We start from the raw sequence: 21,699 nt of genomic DNA, 5'->3' as shown, positions 1-21,699 counted from the left end.
TAATTTTGTAAAAGCAGAATTTATATTCTTTACCTAGACTATAAAAATAACTTGCCTATTTAATAATTCATTTGAAAATAAACTTAATCAAAGACGAATTTGTTGCACACTGTAGTGTTTATTAGTGATAATTTTGAAGATAAACTCAATATCATAAACATCGCTATCGGTGAAGTCGTAGTGAACGAAAAGACAGGTGGAGACAAGCGAATGGGTGAGACTATAATTTATGGACGACCTTTGAGTGGTGCGAAACTGACCTTGGGAGTCTTCACCTAATAATTAACACCAAATGAGGGTTATAAGCCAGTGTGAGGAATTAGAATTATCATTTACAGTTGATGGCTAGAGTTAGGAATTACATTTAGGGTTTTCATCACGAACTGACATCAGTTATAATGCCAAAACTCCATTTAGCCAAATAGATTGGTGAATTTCGCGCCGAGATCCGAGATCTGTTATCTTATAGCTGATCGGTTCGTCCATGAATTATAGTCTCGCCATCGAATGTACTCGAACACTAAATGACAAAACATCTAAGTAAAATCTAACAATTATACAGTAGGTACTTCATTTATAAAATGTCAATCAATCGTCTCAGACTTTATTGTTCTTTTGTTCCCACACCAATCATTCTTTGTTCTCGTTCTGTTTCCTTCGATCTTCTTAACCTTCTGATGCCAGACATTTCACTTTCGATTGATAATACATACGAATTATATCTATCGACATCAGTGGCACACACCACAGAGCAATTAACTACTATTTTGTTTCACTGTATAATCAGTTTTACCGTATTTTTTTAATTCGAACCGAGAATTGAAAAGAACGTTTCATAATGTGGTCTTCTGAGAAGTTGTATTAAACACAAAATTTTGTAGATTAATTATATTTGCAAAAACGAATAATCACAAAAGTACTTGGTTGTTCTTTGTTATGCTAACTATCTAATTATTCTGAAAAGTACTGATATTAAGAATGTTATTGTTTTGAAATACTGCACGTGTGTACTGTTCATTTATAACTTTGAACTACAACACATGTTCATTGTTCTTTAATCATTTTAACCCAACGTATTCAAAAAATATATAATTGTGTCGAGTTAAGAGGAATTTATATATAAAAGATAACTTTCATGTTCATTTTAATTCTTCAAATAATAGTCTTACAAAAGGTGTTAATTCGAAATGATAATTGGGAAATTATGCATTTTTATACTCTCCATATGCTCATCCATCTGACGAATCTCAAGTAGGATGAAACAATGGTCCAGCATCCTACTGCTACCCACTATTCATCTCTGTTTAAAAAGTGCTTCTGACTCAATGTAAATATTGAGACATTCTTCGCAGGATTCACATATGTCAAAACAAAAACTGATCAATTGAAACCGTAAACATTAATAAGAGGATTCAAACAATCAAAACAAACGAATATCAGCTTTTACTACTGTCGTTATTATCATGCAGCTAAGTGTTTTCTGAATAGAGTATATATATATATTTTATATTTGCAACAGAGGAAAAAAAGTAGATCAAATAAATTTGAGAAAATTTTTTGACATATGCATATTTGTACAATGATATGGATAAGAGTAATATAGACGGTTATGATATACACTATTTATTATCTACTGTTCAATATAATTAAAATACCTGAGTTTCCTCCGGATCTTTTTTGTATGAATTAATAAGATGAATGAAATCAATGTAAAAAGTAGTAGATTTCTAAAGTTTTGACTAAAAATCATGAATTTCATGGACAATAAAATAAAACAATGATAAAAGGAGGTAAAAAATAAACTTGGAGTAAAAATAAGTTACTATTCACCTTTAGTTAATTTTAGGTCACATATGGGTACTTCAGGACTTGAACTCAGAGTTAAGTCGATTGAATTTTTATCATTTGTTTGATCAGAAGTAACAATTATTGAACAGGTCTTAGACTTTTCATTAGATATATTGTGTTCGGGTTTTGAATGCTTTTGAGCAAGGTTTGATTCAGGTGATGAAGATTTAGTGAAATGATTTTTAAAAGATTTATGAAATCCAATTTTCGAAGGCCAGTTTCCTTCTTTAAATGAACTTCGTTTCTGTAAACGCTTTTGAAATTCATCCTCATTTTTTAATTCATCCATAACACGATTAATGTTTGCGGCACTTCGCCTATGATGAAATTGCAACAATGATAAGTGACTTTTATGGCTGATGTCACTTTCTTTGTTTAGTGGATCTGGGTATTGATTGAAAGTTATTAGTGGTATGTTAGCTGCAATTTTCGACTCAACTGGAGCAATTGTGATTGCTGCTGTCTCAGTGACGGCTTTAGCTATACGAAATTCATGCAGTGAACTTTGTACGCATGTAAGTTTAGGAGAATTTTCGACTGCATCTGAAGACCTAGTTGAGATTATTGATGAAGGGTTTTTTAGTTCAAGAGAGCATTGATTATTATTTTCAAAGTTAGATATGTTGGCATCAACAAAATATGCAGTCGGAGATGCTCCACTAGTTCGTTCAATAACCATCCGATGAGCCAATTCTGCTGCAAGAACTCTATGCTTTGCAGTTTCAAGATTCTTTAATGTCCTACGACGTCTAACCTGTCTGCGTTCAGGGGTTTGTCTAACTCCAGACAAGTGGTCCTGTAGATTTTTGTCAAATGTTTTACTGTCAATAGTTACTGCGTTAAGTTCCTCGTTCTTACTTGAGTATTGATCTGAAGGTAATATTACCAAAGAATATCTACGGTTTGCCAAGCATGTGTAACTGTTTCGCGCTGAGCTTAATCGATCTTTAGTTAAGTGATCATCATTTTTCTGTGTAATAATTGCATTGTTGTCAGACGGGCAAATTTCAGTAGTTCTGTTTGCTTTTGGAAATTTATCTTCATCATTATGGACTGATACATCACCATCATATCGTAAATAATCTTGATTTTGACTTTCTGTATTTGTTTGTGAGTCGGATAATTGTTTATTTGATTTTAGGTAATTTTCATCGTCTTGAATCGAGTTACCCACTGGGATGTTTTCATCATAACCGCTTTTATTTACTTGCGAGTTATTATAAACATGATGATTTTGACCCATTAGGCTTGCTTTACCATCATTCTCAGTTTCGTCTGTTAAGTCAAATGTTCTCCAAGGTTTTGTTTTTGAAAAAACAGCTAATTTTCTGTTTTGTCTGTCATCATTTTCGATGGTGACTTGTACTTCACTGGTGGGTTTAAGAGATGTCTTAGCTTGTTCATATTCACTAAAAGAATCGGTTGACCGAACAAGAATATCAGTAAAAGGATCAACTTGGTGACGCCACATTTCTTCAAATCGATGTGTCTGTAAAAACAGTAGCAAAAAGGAGTAGTAAAAACAAATATTTTATAAGCTTTAAAACTTGATGAGGTTTAAAAAGTTATAGGGAATTTAGTAACTCCGCCTGTAGCTCTTCCAGAGTTACTGACGGTCCCAAGCCGGGGTAAAGGGGGAGGGTTGGGCATGGGGTTAGCGACCCCATCCCGTAGAAAACTAACTCGCTAAAAAAAACGCTTACCAGAAAAAATAATTCAAACCATTTAAACTTTGCCCTGAAAGTTAGAAGGTCTTCATTTAGAAGAATTATGACGCTTCATGGTGAAAACCGAGTTCCTTCGGAAGCCACGAGACCGATGCCCCTTCTAACAACCAGAGCAAAAATTTTATAGGTACACGGAACGTCCGAACAATGTGGGAGACCGGGAAGACCAGTCAAATAGCAACGGAAATAAGGAGATACAACTTGGCAGTACTGGGAATCAGCGAAACTCATTGGACCCAAGCTGGAAAACAAAGGCTAAATACGGAAGAGATGCTACTATAATCCGGTTATGAAGAGGAAAATGCTCCACACACTCAGGGAGTTGTTCTAATGCTGTCCAAAGTAGCACGAAATGCACTTGTAGGATGGGGATCTCACGGATCTAGAATCATCAAAGCATCATTCAAAACAAAGAAAGAGGGGATCACAATGAATATTATCCAATGTTATGCACCCACCAGTGATAGCAACGACGAAATTAAAGATCAAGTCTACGAGCGGCTGCAGTCAATCATAGAGAAGTGCCCAAGAAACGACCACACCATTCTGATGGGACATCTAAAAGCCAAAGTCGGAATAGACAACACCGGATATGAAGATATCATGCGACATCATAAACTGGGAGAGAGAAATGAAAATGGGGAAAGATTTGTAAATCTGTGTGCATTCGACAAATTGGTCATAGGAGGCACAATATTTCCACACAAACGTATACACAAAGCTACATGGATCTCACCAGACCACACCACAGAGAACCAGATAGATCATATTTGCATCAACAAAGAATTCCGAAGGACAATGGAAGATGTTAGAACCAGGAGAGGTGCTGACATAGCTTCAGATCACCACCTAGTTGTAGCCAATTTAAAACTGAAGCTAAAGAAGAACTGGACAACTGGACAAACAGCACTACAAAGGTTCAATATAGCCTTCCTTCGAGATACTGACAAAATCAATGAATTCAAGATAGCTCTCAACAACAGATTCCAAGCTTACAGGATCTACTGAATGAAGAAGAAACTACTATGGAGGACAACTGGAAAGGTATCAAAGAAGCATTAACTTCAACGTGTCATGAGGTTCTGGGCCTCAAGTAGCATCGTCATAAAGAATGGATCTCTATTGAAACACTAAACAGGATCAAAGAAAGAAAGAACAATAAGACAGCAATTAACAACAGCCGAACACGAGCAGAGAAAGTCCAAGCAAAAGCTGAGTACATAGAAGCAAACAAGCAAGTGAAGATGAGCATTAGAGCCGACAAGAAGAAATACGTGGAAGAACTAGCAATGAAGGCGGAAAAAGCTGCAAGAGAAGGAAATATGAAACAGCTTTACGATACAACGAAGAAACTAGCAGGAAAATATAGTAAACCAGAGAGACCGATCAAGGACAAAGAAGGCAGGCGAATCACTGAAATTCAACAACAGCGGAACAGATGGATAGAATACTTCGAGGAACTCCTGAATAGGCCGGCTCCAATGAATCCACCGGACATCGAAGCAGCACACACAGATCTTCCTATAGATGTCAATCCACCAACGAAGGAAGAAATCAGAATGGCCATCAGACAAATCAAGAGCGGTAAAGCAGCAGGACCCGACAACATACCAGTTGAAGCACTGTAGTCAGACATCGAAGTAACTACAAGAATGATTTACCTTCTATTCAAAAAGATTTGGGACTGTAAAGAAGGACACCTCATCAATATTTTAAAGAAAGGAGATCTGGGCAAATGGAAAATCTACAGAGGCATTACACTACTGTCAATGCCAGGGAAAGTCTTTAACAGAGTCATGCTGAACCGGATGAAAGATGAAGTAGACGCCTAACTTCGAGATCAACAAGCTGGATTCCGTAAGGATCGGTCGTGCACTGACCAAATTGCGACACTACGCATCATCGTCGAACAATCAGTTGAGTGGAACTCGTAACTGCACATCAACTTCATTGATTATGAAAAGGCATTTGACAGTGTAGATAAAAGGACGTTATGGAAACTTCTTCGACACTACAGAGTTCCTGAGAAGATTGTCAACATTATCCGGAACTCATACGACGGACTACAGTGCAAGGTCGTGAATGGAGGACAGCTGACAGATGCATTTCAAGTAAGGACCGGAGTTAGACAAGGATGTCTAATCTCTCCCTTCCTCTTTCTTCTGGTGGTCGACTGGATTATGGAGACCTCGACATCTGAGGGAAAACACGGCATACAATGGTCAGCTCAGAATCAGTTAGACGATTTGGACTTCGCAGATGATCTAGCCCTTCTGTCCCATGCATACGAACAAATGCAGATAAAGACAACCAGTGTAGCAGCAATCTCTGCATCAGTAGGCCTCAACATACACAAGGGGAAAACCAAAGTCCTCAAATACAACACGGAGAGCAGCAATCCAATCACATTTGATGGCGAAACTCTGGAAGATGTAGAATCCTTCACATACCTGGGAAGCATCATCGATGAACAAGGAGGTTCAGATGCAGACGTAAAGGTGAGGATTGGCAAAGCAAGGACAGCATTCCTACAATTGAAGAACATATGGGACTCAAAACAACTTTCAACCAATATCAAAGTGAGAATCTTCAATACGAATGTCAAGGCAGTTCTATTGTACGGAGCTGAAACTCGGAGAACTACAACCACCATCAAGAAGGTACAAGTATTTGTAAATGGTTGTCTACGCAAGATACTCGACACCCATTGGCCGGATATTATCAGCAACAGCCTTCAATGGGAGAGAACAAATCAGCTCCCAGCTGGAGAGGAAATTAGGAAATGACGATGGAAATGGATAGGACATATATTACGTAAAGCATCAAACTACATCACAATACGAGCCCTAACTTGGAATCCTGAAGGGAAGCGTAAAAGTGGATGGCCAAAGAACACATTACGTCTGGAAATAGAAGCAGATATGAAAAGGATGAATAGCAACTGGAAGGAGCTGGAAAGGATTGCCCAGGATAGGGTTGGATGGCGAATGCTGGTGAACGGCCTACGTTCCTTCACGAGGAGTAACAGGCGTAAGTAAGTAAGTAAGTAAGTAGGGAATTTAGTATTGGACCAACTGGCAACCATTTGACTATAAGTAGGAATAGAATAATTTATGTATTTATTTACCTATTTTCATTAAATTTATAGGATTAATTGTGGTTTTTACCGATTACCAATCACATCAAAGTATTTTTTGATTCCAAATAGAATTAAGTAGTTGCGCTATTCCTGTATGATGCTCTTATCAGTACGGAATATTTGAATCGATAAAACCAGTTCGATGATCACTTTCAAGCAGATAAAAGTTTGCATTAAGTCAAATTGTTTTAAATGAAACGCAGAATAATTAAATATTGCGGTCATATGAAGAAGAGCGGTTTAACTTTTCAGGGCGTTTGCTGATTGATTTCACCGAATTACCTCCAACAACAGTTATTTCCACACATTGCAAACGTTGGAGATACTGTTGATACATTTCAGGTTAATATAAAGGATATAGTTTTGGTCAAATCCAAAGTGTGTTCTCTTAAAATACTACATACGAGAGGTAGGTTTTTATAAGTAGATTCTGATAATCTTTAAACTTTATATCATATGTTTGGACGCAGTAAAATGTGTTCAGAACGGAACATAATTTGAAAAGAGTAAAGACGTTTCATCCTCCAGAAGTGTTTGTTAGATTATATTCAGTTCATCATCAAGTATGTCTTCATTGCACATAGAAAATGGATTAAATTTGCACATCGGCACCCAACTCTGGAAGTTCGTATACTACCCGTTCCAGGTTGGCTTTCTGTTTAATGACCGTTGTATAGGCCCATTTGATCTTCGTTTTAGTAGAACATTAAGAACGTAGAATTCCCAGTCAAACCCTGCTCATATTGTGAACGTAATCGACTGGTGATAATCACTAAACTCTTGTAATATTTCCTTACGGTCGCTGTTTTCGTCACGGATGATAAATGTCACCTATATGTCTCTTATAGAAATAAGCTCTATCAATTGTTGATCGAAGGATGGTGTTCCCCAGGTAAGTCATCAAAAACAGTCTGCTAGAAGAGTACTCAGTTGAGATCCCATAGAGATACCACTTATTTGTCTATAGAGACCATCGTTATCTCTATAGCTTCTTAGTCTACACTTCACTTACAAGAATAAAGTAACAAAAGATATTTATATAAGAGGATACCAAAAGAGAAAAACCATCGTACACTACACTTACTTCGATTGACACTTACACTGATTAGTATTACGTTGTGTAAGGCTATACATCCTTTCCTCAATATTCAACGGAGCTAAAATACCCACCATTTTCAAACATTTTCCCGTTCATTCAGTGGGCAAGTGCTATATATAGGAACTTGATTTTTTACTAAGGATTTCACTACGGTTATTCAGGACTGTCTACACATGTCTTGTGTGAACACGTCATTGGATGAATTTTTCATTAATTCACAGCATTTACCCAATAAATGAACAAGAACATTCCTGAAAATGATAATTATGGTACTTTTATCGAACATTGAGAAAAAGATGCTCAATAAATTCATAGACAAATATCCTATCTCTGTTAGATTTGAATAATTATTTTTTTTAATGGGAATTAAGTAAGTATTATGTTTTATAAACATTATTGGCTAATTAAAACAAATAGAGAATAGAAGTCACTTTACAATTTGATCAGTCTGAAAATGTTTAAGTTCGAATCATCAAACTGATTGAATTCAAGTGAAAGTTATCTTTTTAAATTAATCATAATAACAGATAAATAATTGTAATTTACCTCATCTTCGTATAACTTATTGAAACATTGTGATAAACACACTGTACAGTGATATCTATAGAACAAACTAATGGGCATTGTTACAACAAATAAAATCCAACCATATGTGCCACGATTTGTTTCCATCATGAATAAGATATCTGCACTTTTAAGCTGAAATAAAATATAACTGAATTATTTTGTTGTCGAAATGATTATTAGAAAGATAAAAAATATTTAGGTCATATTTTAAGGTACGTAAAAATAAATGCGTTTACGAGTTTATTTGAAAATGAAAATTTACCAACATTGATCTGATTGTATACTGATATAAACAATGTCGTCGTGTAAGCAAATGAAGAAGTATCTGAATACCACATTTACTAATACATCATGCAAAACTACGAAATCTCATTGTGAGACAATATTACGGAAAGATTTATATCATGATGGGTCACCTCATAACATAATTGACAGGTGCTTGTCAATTATTTTTAGGTTAACTTAAACATAAGTATTAAGGCACACAAGACATTAACAATGAACAATTTTTAAACAATATCAGGGATTAACTGGTGCTGCAAAATGTGAACCGTTTGATTTTATTGATTGACCTGTGGGATGCCTTTTTGTCAAATTCTGTTTATTCAATACGATATAACTGAACATGACCCTAAGCTGGTTTGTCGATTTCGATTATCAAAGAAAGAGGTTATCATTCACACTTCCTATCATCTCTATAAGAGTTCTCGGATTCTGAAGTGATTAATTCACATTAATAATCAAGCTACCATATGCGGAAGCAATCACGATGTTTTAAAATAACAAATCATGTGATAAGATTTCCGAATTGTCTGTCTACATAAAGTGAGAAGTAGGTTACAAAACCGGTCCACATTCCCTTTCAATCGTCATAACAAAATTAATTGCAATCAGAGTACTTAACAGTTCTTGTATATAGCAGATATTATTGACCTAATCTTAAGATGGATATGTACGGACCAAACATTATTAACAAATATACGCTACTTGGGATTGTGCCCATCAGGTCAACATAGAGAATAGCAGTACACAGTGTTACTTCAAGCCTTCGAAATGACTGTTAATGCAAGGTATCACCAATGATACTGTTGGGGACGATAGATCCCCAAAACTCATATTTTGTAATTTCATCTTATCGATTAACTTATCGATTAAATGTTTAAATATTTGAGTGGCAGTCAGTGGATGAACTTATCGATTAGATGATTAAATAGAAGTCAATTGACGAACCTATCGATTAAATATTTGAATGGCTGTCGATTGATGAACCTATTGATTAATGTTTAAAAACATTTTACCATGACAACATCGATTGTAAATATTTGTATAAATACGCTTGACTTGTGTGCCTGATTGATCTGACCTGACCTGACTTAGTATCTGCTGGTTGCCTGTAGAATACACTTTCTACACCTTACCAAGACTTCTTGATCGTGTTAGCTGAGTCGGGGACAACGGACCAGAATAGTCTATCGAGATTCTGATTCCCTTGATCCGATCGATAAGTCATTGCCCTCTGATCAACGGCCCTTTCAGATATAACAGATACTGAAGTTAAACATTCTTCGAAGCTAAATTTTCGGTGAATCGACTAAAAATGTGACATCTGAAAAAGGTTAATAAATATTATACACTATACCCTAAAGAAGCACTAAAATAAGTACTACCGTGTGTAACAAAAAGCTAAATCTGTATTTAGTCTGACCTAATCATCGCCATAACTGATTTCACTTATTGGAATCTGAGATACTGATGTTTATAGGTTTTTTTTCCTTTTTCTTAATTATTTATCACATTATATTTACTTCACTTAGCAATTGTGCCTTATATATTTATTTCATATCTTCATCATGACTTTAATATTGTGTAGAATCTCGAAACAATACACTGTTTAAATAAATTATTCGTTGTTCCAATGAGACGAAGAGGTTATCTTTGATTCATAACTATCAGTATCTTTCTTCTACTGTATTGGCTTAAATATCATTTTTACGGAGCTTAACGTAAAAAATGTGGGTGTACGAAAGCTCTGTTTAATCTAAGCTCAAGAATTCGGACTCTTGTACATCAAAACTTACCGGCAAAGATGAATCATCTAATCACTAAATATATTTATTCCTTTAACATTACAGTTACATTTCGATAACATTAGGTTATGGTCAGAATTAGAGTGACAACAATACATTTATAAATATAGATTTTGGATTCTTATCTGTTGGTTAAATAAAATACTGCTCATTGTCAAATATGAAGGTCTCGAGTTCAATTTCGTATGGACTTAACACGTGAGCTATTGAAGATTCTTATACGGGGACTAAACAAATGTCTTTTGTACTTTGGTTTTCACTACTATTCTTTTCAATATTATTTAGTGATAAATCCATTTAAAATAAGCAAACAAATAATTGACACTAACCCAAAAATTATATTGTTTACAAGATGATTCAAGAAAATAAATTTGTTTGGCATTGATTTGATCAAGAATTTTTCACTACGTACATTAAGAATCATTCTAGCCACTTACTATTGACCTGAATAATCGATAAGCTTTTTAAGGGCTCTTCAAATGCACTAAAATGGTACTTGTGCATTGTAGGAGTTGGAAATTATTTATTTACTTCCAACAATGATTCTTCTTCTAGTAGTAACTAATATAATTTACGAAAAATCTACCCAAACTAAGGTCAAATGCCAGTTTGTAGAATTTTTATTGGTCAGCATATGCTAAGGAATTAAACTAAAACTAGTTAGGAATTTTTCTTATCTAAATTAAGTCTAGTACTAAAGATTTTTGTGACCGGTAGTCCTCTAAAATTCAGTAAATGGTTAGATAATCGTTGAGTTCTGTCTAATATATTCAAAGTTGTAAGCACCGTTGTTTCCGTCACTGGATTCAGCTTGAATTTTTACTGTAAATTTATGCAATGAATAAGCAACACTTATATGCATATCAAAATGTGGTTATGAATGCTGACATGCTACACTAATTGATCAGTGTATCGGTAGGTTAAGCCATATACAGCAATCTTTGTACAATATTGAATAGAATGAAGTGATCGATCTTGGGTATGTGACCACCAACTTATCAGTGTGGTTTACGAATCAGTTTAAATTCTGATTTTACAATACATTCGTTCTTACGAACCGGAATCTTTTCTGTCATGAATGTTTCTACAACAAAATTGTTCATTTTTACCAGCGTCAAAGCCATTATAAATATGGTGATTCTTCCCGTTATCACTAGTCAGATTATGAATTATGTAAACAAAATAATGCTGAATAGTGCTTTCAGAAGAAACTACAGAGATCAGTGACTAATGTGAGGATGTTGATTAAGCTCTCGATATATTTGAGTGATATCTATAGGCTAAGCAATAGAATATACAAAAATATCTAAGAGAATTATTCCTATAAAATTGAAGAATCATGAAGTAAACGAATATGTAATGTATGTATGGATAAAAGTTCTTGAATAATTAAGGTAAGAATTGGATGACTTTTGATTAATTAATTAAATTGCGGCTATAAATATTTAAGCACTATTTTAGGCTAGCAAGTGAATAATGCTTAAATTAAAAGCCCACTAGACAGAATTTTATCTCGATAGTATTATAACTAACGTTCCTAAATACTTGTTACAACTTTCCATAAACATTATTCTAGTATTTCCGAACAACTGAAATTTTGATCTTAGACGAAGTACAAATTGGTCAGCACTAATTGGAATTTGTTTGACAAAGTAAATCACAGTATCAATATGGAATAGGGTTTCCATTTTGAGAGGATTTACAGTAAGAAACGTGTGCTATATATATTGTGGAAATGCACAGTGCCCTTGATATTCTCCTGTTTACGTTTAATTTTGCCTGTACTACTGTAAAAATTATGACTGATACACTGATAAGCGAATGAATTACAAACTTTACTTGTTACATGTTTCATATGAAAGTACTTGCCTGAAAGCTCTTTTGAATCCATAAAGCTAAATTTATTCCCAGCAATGCAACAATAGATTGTCTTCCAGGTTTGATAATTTGCTGTTCTATCCGATCACTACATCGATAAAAACTGTCTTGCACAAAGTATGTTTGCAAAACCATCTGAATAAATTCAAATGCATTTACTAAACAGCGACCAATTAGTAAGTGTTTCTCACTACCATTCTAAAATGAAGATGAATACATATAGTACATAGAAGAAATTATCAATTCACAGCGTATCAAAAACTTTGAAATTCAAAATTCGAAGTACAAAATTAAAATCACTTAGGCAGATCGACAATCAAAAATTTATTTATTTACTATCTACGTTAATAATTGTTAAACTAGCCCTTATGTTTATCGAGTAACTATACAAGATACTTCAAATACTTTTGATTAGACATAAAAATATAATGTGCCCGAGTTACACATGATTTAGAGTGAGCTATTACTGGTAATGCATAAAAATGGATTTTAGAATTTTCTAGATAAATAATAAGTCTCATTATTTTAAAAAGCTGCATTATATTGCGACATATAGGAAGTTAAAATCACACAAGCTTGTAAGCTTGTGTTTTATGCAAAATTCAATGAATAACGTCATTTTAATTTAGAATCAACGCATTATAATGAGCAATAGCCTTAATGAAATAATATTTTTTTGATATATGAGTTGCTACAAAAAAAACAAATAGCATTTCATCAATTAATTATTCTTACTAATATAGCATAGTAGGAGAAGGGAGATAAACCAGATTTAAGCTTGTTTTGCATAAATGATCATGAGATGGCAAACTGTATAACCTAGAGTTTTGCTTTTGTTAAACTCCATGAAATCTTAATTTTTATTTATAACTATATTACATACAAACTAGTCCAATCAGTATCAATGTTACATTAATCTTTCATATTTGCAAGCCAACAGTGGAATTACCAAAGAAAATCATGTTTTTTCAAGATAAAAGTAATATTTTAATACGGTTTGACAACGTGCTTGTCATTTTAAGCATATATTTAGGCACAAACTAAATAACCTCTAAATTATTATACCAACTTTAGGAAGTGGGGCTAAAGTAAGCATTTCTTTTATATTCTGTACCTTTTTCTCTAATGAAAAATAATTTTATATCATTAATTTTAAATATCCTCTTTATGATAAAGAAGTTTATTGAAAAATGCCTCCTAGAAGATTAGGAATAATTCAGTAATAATCCTATACAGTTTGAGCACAATTAAACATCATGACAATAAATGAAAATAGAACTAGAGAAAAAAAGAGTAGGTTTTTATGATCAAAATATTGTCTTTGATCTACATTTTCTAAAATAATTAACCTTAAAAGAAGCCTCAGTAATTTATATCTTATTACATTTCAACATATATTCATACATTTGACAGATAATTTCCATTTAAACATTAAAATTAAAACACGAAGTTCAGCGAAGGGGTCTCTTTTCAACGAACTTATATACATATATATATACGATTGTACAGCTTGATGATAAATTCATTGAAAAGAGATCCGTTCGCTGAACTTCGTGTTTTAATTCACATATTCAATAATTTACATGTTAACAAATGGATAAAATAGTAGACAGTGGTACAATTTCATGGACTGCTTGAAATCAAACATTAACATAATTGAATACCGGTTCATTATTTTAATGGTTAAGCATTCACTTTCAAAACCAAAGTTCCTGTATACGAATCCCACGACCAGAATTGTGATTGCGCACTATTGAGGAATCCTATACTAGGACGAAGCAACCTTTCACTATTTATCCATGATGATCTAGCTTTAATTGACACATGAATTCAATTGATTATTATAAACATTTTAATTAGTTACCAGATCATAAGATAAACAAAATTAGAAAAAAATCCCCGAAACAGTGTTTTTTATTGTATCTAATTATTTAATTAATTCTTCTCTTTTTTTTCTTTTTTTTTAAAGAAACCATTTGTTTTCAATCTTTTTCTTCCAATTGATTAAAATGTTAAATAAAGTATACAAGTATTTAATGATTAAAACATATTTTATCATTGAATTATTTCAATATTTTCAAGATTAATTAACCTAATATCAATTCGATATTTTCACTGAGTAACAAATGGTATTTGAAATTTAACTATCTCAAACATTTTTATTTATTTATTTATAAGTGTGGTATTTAAAAAAATTATTTTTTATAAAATCAGTAGGTTACTATGTGATTTTTTTCATGGATATACTTCATTAGATTTTGTTATTTATTTAATATAAGTACAGTACAGTCAGAAACTATATATAAAATAGATAATAGAGAGAAAATATTTACATTGAATCACTTGAATGATTATATAATGTTTGAAATATTTTTTTCAATTCACTTATATAGTCGGTTTGTCGTTTTCTAATAAACCACTCTAAAAAATATTTGTATTATGGTCAGAAAACAAAGCCTTTTGATTGTGATTTTTGATGGTCACAGTTGAATTGTTAGGTTATTTTTTTAATGTAACATTTATGATTATTGTATATTTGTTGAGATAAAACTGGTGATTTTTTATTTTAAAGTACACTAACATAATATTATATATATATGCACTGCTAATGTGTCCCATAATAGGACGAAACGGCCGTTCGGTTCTTCCAGGTTTTCCATGGTGGTCTCGGTCAATCAGTCAGTCAGTAATAACGTAGAACTTCGTATGTACGTACACCAGTTCGAGATGCCATACCACATTAGCATAGAGATGCAGTTGGTGGTCTAGTTACAATTGACTCATGATCTCAACTATTAAAATTACTATAATATCCACAAAAGCCCTTTCTGATCATCATCATCATATGCTCACTAGTGACTGGCTCCAAGAGGTATATCCTGGAGTTCTAGTGAGAATTCGTGACCAGTAGATTTCAACCGGGTCTGTTGTGTGGTAGCAACTCACTGATGACAATGGTGGATGTGTCGCTCAATTTTGTGTATTAGTTGAAGTTAGACATCAACACCGTCGGATGCCGACCAGCTTAGTGGTCTAAAGCTTAAGTGTTCGAATCCCGCGAGCGGTATCGTGGATGGGCACTGCTGATGAGTCCCATACTGGGACAAAACGGCAATTCAGTGCTTCTTAACTTTTCCATGGTGGTCTAGTTTTAATGGACGTATGATCTTAACTATTGGAATTACTACATTATCTACAAAAACTCTTCTGGTACTATACTTTATTCATTGGAAAAACCATTGGCAAGTCTGAAAAATCATTAATGAATACCATAAATTATGTATGATATGTTAAATATATTCTGGTGTGTACTATTGTCATTGCATTACCAACCGAAAGTGGAATGCCTGAAGGTGGAAGGTTGAGAAGATCGAAGGGAAAAGAACGAGAACTGAAAGTTATTGATATGGGAACAAAGGAACAGTGAAGTTTGAGACAATTGATTGAAATTTTGCAGACGGAACAGTCAAGATTGAGACAATTGACTGAAATTTTGAAAATTAAGAATTTACTGTACGATAATCAGATTTTACTAAGACGACATTTGATTGTCCCCACTTGTGTTCCCATTCACTACAATAATACGTACTACTATAATATACTCTAGACCTGTTCTTCAGTAAGATATTTCGAGCAATTGAAAAAGAAAATAGGAAACTATTCATAAAAAATATCGAAGTATATTTTTTTAATATCTGGTAAACATTAGTTGATATTGCTATTTCTTGAAACTCAAATATTTAAACGAAGAGTACATTTTTCGATAAATTTACACTGGGTTTTACAGGTATATGTCCAAATTGATAATTGAGCTTATAAATCTAGGTTTCTAAATGTTGAGATGTATCAGCTTGTTGGCCAAACGACACTGCGAAAATGATAATATTAATAAATAGTGATGATCTAGGATGAGATATACAATCACAATTAATAATCAAATCAAAAGATCCATCAGAGACTAAGTATAGCGAGAAATGATCAAAATTAAGTACAAAAAAATGATAAATGTGAAATGTGTGCTAAAAAAAGATGGCTCAAATGTGTGATGACGTAATAATTAATTAAACCAATCTAGGTTTTAATAGTTGAGATCATGATTCGATTGAAGCTAGACTACCATAGAAAACCCAGAAGCATTGGACGGACGTTTCGTCCTAGTATGGGACAATATACTTCCCAGGATATCCATTTACTCCGTTACCTTTAAGCAGTTCGTACAACTCCTCTTCCATAGACCATAATACCAGTACTCTAGAACCAAGTTGCCCACCACGTTTTTGTACTTTGGTGGTACAAATCTATAAAAATCTATTTGTTAGCCCATCCATAAGCTTTTCTTGTTTAATTACTTTCAATTGATAGATCTAATCTTCGTGTCAGCACAATATCTAAAAGGCCTGTCTACCATGACATAGTTCTTCTCAACGTGTAGCTGGTAGGTGACAGTTTTTCATGTAACCACTCGAGAGTCTCTAGTCGATCAGTGTGATTAACAGGAATAGGATGTTTTAATGAACCGCTTTCATGAAAAGTATAAAATAACATGAGATGTTAAGCAAACCTATTCCCGTCATATCCGCCATAGATTTCACTTATAAGTATCGAATTTAAATGAGTGGCACATTTAATAATAATCCCTTTATTACATATACACAGGTCAATTGTTCCACTGAGGCCTATTTCAAGTACGAGAAATTCACCTTATGATATTGTATGTAACTGATGCCTTTCAAATAATCATACCAAAACAGTCAAGGTTAAACCAATCTATGATATAGTCGTACCAACAGCCAATAAATAGTAAGTGGCTACAATAACTCAGCCTTTGGAATTCAGAGTATCAGTTGATGGATTTTTCTATCTATAGGAAACATTGGACAAACATCCACTTTCTATTTAATGCTCAACATGGGGGGTTTAAATTTTTTTATTAAAACAAAAAGGTTGGTGAACAGTCTCCCTGTTTTTTTTTCCAGATAAACAGAAAAGTTACGTTTACATTCATCCATTTAGGAAAGTTTATTAAATTTCATTTGATTCTGTTGTCCGAATGCAGTATCATAGTCGCTCCAAGAATTTGTTTCTCCAAGTTCTGTTTTCTACTTGTTTAAAAAGAGTTCTATTAGCTAAATAACGATATAGCTTAGGCCACTATCTGTCAAGAAAAAATCATCAGTTTATAGTTACTTTACATTACGCATTGACATCTGTTGAAGCACACGAGCAAGAAAGTACGGTTGAAACGGATTAACATTAATAAGGGCGAGGTTCAAGAAGAAGAATAAAATTTTTAAGCCTTTTAAATCTCTTCAGTTCATCCTACCTCTTTGCCTCTATGATTAATCAAAGATGTAGTTTCCCAGTTCTAAAAAAGAGTTTACATTCAACCAATATTGCAAATTAAGAAACAATTCTTTAGTCTTATTACCATAATGATAAAATAACTAGGGCAATTAATTATTAATGAGCACCTTTTTTAATCACCTCCATTATTATGAACACCACTGAAGGACCCTGAAAAGCCAAGAAACAGTGAAGAGATCCTACTTTTTAGTTTATGATATCCCAGAAATACAAATCAATATCATCATTACCAATGGACCAATAACACAAACTTCAAACTTTGTGATAACGAGGTCTCTCTTAGATCACTTTATCCATATTTACATACAATGTGACAGTTTTTATCTATTTCATCTACAATAACTGTTTCTCTCTATATTTAATTGAAATTAGCCTGTAAACACTTTAAAATAGCTTAGTACTGAGTGCACAATCATATATATCATTTGTTATTGTTGAAATCTTTAAAGAAAGAGCATAAAGCCAATAATCTCATAAGAATATGAATTTATTATGCTATTAATACATAGTTCTACTTTTAAAATGAACAATACCATTCAATACACAAATTTTGTTACTATCTAATTTAGATAATTCAAAAATTATTGACTGAAGTTTTTTTTGTTTCGCTTTTTACCACTACTGATAAATAATTAATTGCGTTGATAATAAAAAAGACTTTTCTTTCTTTTATTAAACTAATCAATTATTCATTCAAATATATTACTTGGTTATTAATGGATTAGTTTTTTATTATTCATTTATTGTCTTCTCATTATCTAAAGTTTTAATAATGAGCAAAAATGGATTTTAGTACATATTATTGATTTATTAAACGACAAACATAACAAAAGGAACAATAACGGGGGGTGGATTTGCATGCATATTGCATAGAATTCTCTTTGAACCTAATACGCAACAATAACATTATGCACTGTCCTATCAAGCAACTCGATGGTCACAAGAATATCATCAAGGCATACAACAGGCTAGATTAGATATAAAATAAAAGAAGTAATTACTATTTGATCTAGTTAAAAATGATTTTATAACGTGTAACAATATTAGCAGGGTTTTTTTCAAAGAAAAACATCGGAAGTAAATGTCAATGTTGTATAACAACGTAGGAAAATAAAATTGTAAAGTTAATTAAACCTAATGTAAAATAATTGCAAACCATTACTATGCATTAGAATCTCGTGACAGTATCTATAGATTATCATTTGGTTAGATAATTTAAAGTATCAACTATAAGTATGATGTATAATTATTAAATGTTATGCTAAAAATCTATACTTCATCGTTTCAATAATGAAATGGATATATATGTATATACATAGAATGTTTTCATAATATATAACTTTAATTACTGAATTTAATCAGTGTAATTTGTGAAACTCACAAGGTGGCCTGCTTGAATATCTGGGTTACCTTTTCCTGCCATCTGGATTTTTCAACAAATTATCTGTATTGTATCTATATTGTACCAAAAATATATCATTGAATGAAACCACTAATAATAATACCACCTTCTGTATGAAGATCTAGTAGTGATTACTTTTGTGAGTTAGTGATATAATGAGATATATACAGAAATAAAAAATATGCAGACAAATAAATTATTGACTACAATAACAAAAGATATGAAGGAGATTGAAAACTTAGAAAAAGAAATACCATACCGTGTTAGATATACCACTTCCTTTTGCTTCTAAATCAGCGGCTAATATAATTGTTGTTATTGTATAATTGGCAGCAAAAAAGAAAGCTGTATATAAAAGAAATTCATCAACACGACTTTGTCTTGTAGCAATACTAAATTTTAAACGTCTTGTTTGATAAAATGCCATTAATACAAATAATATTCCAAAAAGGCTTAATACAGCTTCTTCAGCTAAAACAACAATACATTTCCATAAGTTTTGTTTTAAATCAATATGATTCGGTGCAGATACTGTTAATGTTGTTAATGCAATAATTATAAGTACTGTAATTATACCAAACCATGCTCCAGAACTTGTACTCCAACCACGACAATCTTGAAGTACCGTGTGATCCTGGTAAAATAAAGGAAATGTAAAGTTGTGAGCAACTAATCATCATGAAAAATTTGTTTAGTACAGAGTTGAAACGTAAACGTTTCACGCTAGTGAAAGCTTATTTTAGATATGAATTGCTTAAAAATTTATGTGTCTAACTGTTCTTCAATAGCGTGCTTCACCAGTCATAATAGTTCAAAGATCTAACAATTACAGACGATATACAATAAATAAATAAATGTTTTGACTTTAAATAAAAATAAGAAGAATTTATTGAGGGAAGTTTTCTTACTTAAGCTTCACGTCCGTATTTATAGCTGTTTGATATATTTTTGGAAAAGCACCGATAGTTCAACCCTTTGTGTGAATGTCGAATCTAAATGAAATATAGCTGTCGAAATTTTAAATAAACGGATTTCAAAATCTCTGAATAAAACTCATTCAGATAAGCTTCGTATTGTCTTTTGAAGCTAGCCTACTATCAAGGACAAACGTCTTCTTTGGGCCACATTAGTGTGCATCTATATATGTACCTGTACTTGTGGGGTAAATTACATTGGTCGCAGAAAGCAATTACTTTCCAAACACGTCTCAGAACGTTACCCAAAGCGACTTCCATCACAACGTGATGGAATCTTTCTTATTATTCTACAGACACATATTTATCAAACAACTGCAAATACAAATGTATAGTTTAAATAATTGATGTCGTCGAAAGTGGAATTTTCTTTGCCGAATTCATTCTGGCTTTATTCAATGTCAGGATGAATTACTTGAATTATTTTGAGTTGGCCAAAACTATAAATTAGAATGTGATATAATGAGCTGTTTATTAGAGTTTGCTGAATCGTTTTAGACAATACACACATTAAGTTATGACTGTAATATTAGTTTTAACCTGTTTTATAATCAATAGTCCCAACGTTGATTTAGTTGAAATTCCCTTAGTTTCCCTTATATAATTCTGTCTAATTAGTGTGCCATAATATTTCACCTGATATTATTCTTTGTACTGACATTTAAGTTTAAATAGAATCACCATAACCCATATGATCTAAATTCTTAGCTATTTGAATCAGTTAATGTTTCTATTTTGATAATTTACTTGTGAATGGTGAAATTCCAAAGAAATTCGTAATTAAAGGTGATTATTTCAACATATATAAACATAATTTTATTACAACTTAGTAACCATTGAAACATTTCTTGTAACTGACAAGATATAGAAAAAGTGAACCATAAAACTGTAAATATCAACACTTTATTTCATTTATATCAGCTGAATATTTATTTGGGAAACATAAATGTTTAAAAACGGCTACACTATTCAATACAAAATTATAGAAATCAGAATTTTCATATTTATCATGTTTATTTGTCGATAAAAGTCATTTAGACTGTTAGGTTCAATTAGATACGTTTTAAGAAAAAAACACGATGGCTATTAGTTTTGCAAAGAATATGAAATTAATCGTTGAATAGAGATGTACAAGTTTTCCAGAAATTCCCAGCATTCATTATCATATTCTGCTTATTCAAAAATGTCTGACAATATTATTGCTTTGAAATCACGAACAGATTTTGGTTAGACAACCTTTGAAAATCTGAAAGTACTAAATAACCAGTTCGTCTTTGTATAGGACTTCTCAGCAAGTCCGGCTTGTAAACTAATAGATCTCAGATCAGTGATCTAAAGATCAAGTGTTCACTCACCGAAGTGAATGTCCTGGGTTCGATCTCTGACAATGGAATCGTAGATGTGAGCTTCTAAGGAGCTTTATGCTAAAACAAAACGGCCATTCGGTAATTCCAAGTTTTCAATGGTTGTCCGACAGATTGGTTCATGATTTCAATGACATTCATCAATCTGAACAACCTTAAATTGACGATATTATTGCTGAAATGTTTTTAGACTGTTCAGTTCTGCTGATATTATTGTGTTTACAAATTATAAAATTTTGCCAGTAGCATT

General features: G+C 32.7%; 1 protein-coding gene across 1 annotated transcript in view; it reads right to left on the bottom strand.

Annotated features, from left to right (window-relative positions):
• Positions 1 to 1,476: 1,476 nt before the first annotated feature.
• Positions 1,477 to 21,699, bottom strand: part of MS3_00010450 (uncharacterized protein) — a 92,147-nt gene continuing 71,924 nt past the window's right edge. Inside the window, exons 6-9 of the mRNA XM_035731827.2 lie at positions 19,371 to 19,745; positions 12,337 to 12,543; positions 8,360 to 8,512; positions 1,477 to 3,337 (exon numbers count right to left, since the gene is read on the bottom strand). Of these exons, the coding sequence (XP_035589793.2) occupies positions 1,823 to 3,337; positions 8,360 to 8,512; positions 12,337 to 12,543; positions 19,371 to 19,745 (2,250 nt within the window). The 3' untranslated portion in view covers positions 1,477 to 1,822. The remainder of the gene's footprint in view (positions 3,338 to 8,359; positions 8,513 to 12,336; positions 12,544 to 19,370; positions 19,746 to 21,699) is intronic.

This window comes from Schistosoma haematobium, chromosome ZW (assembly GCF_000699445.3).
Source record: "Schistosoma haematobium chromosome ZW, whole genome shotgun sequence".
Taxonomy (NCBI): Eukaryota; Metazoa; Platyhelminthes; class Trematoda; order Strigeidida; family Schistosomatidae; genus Schistosoma; species Schistosoma haematobium.
Note: the sequence above shows the minus strand (reverse complement) of the source record. Positions and strands in the feature narration are given on the sequence as shown.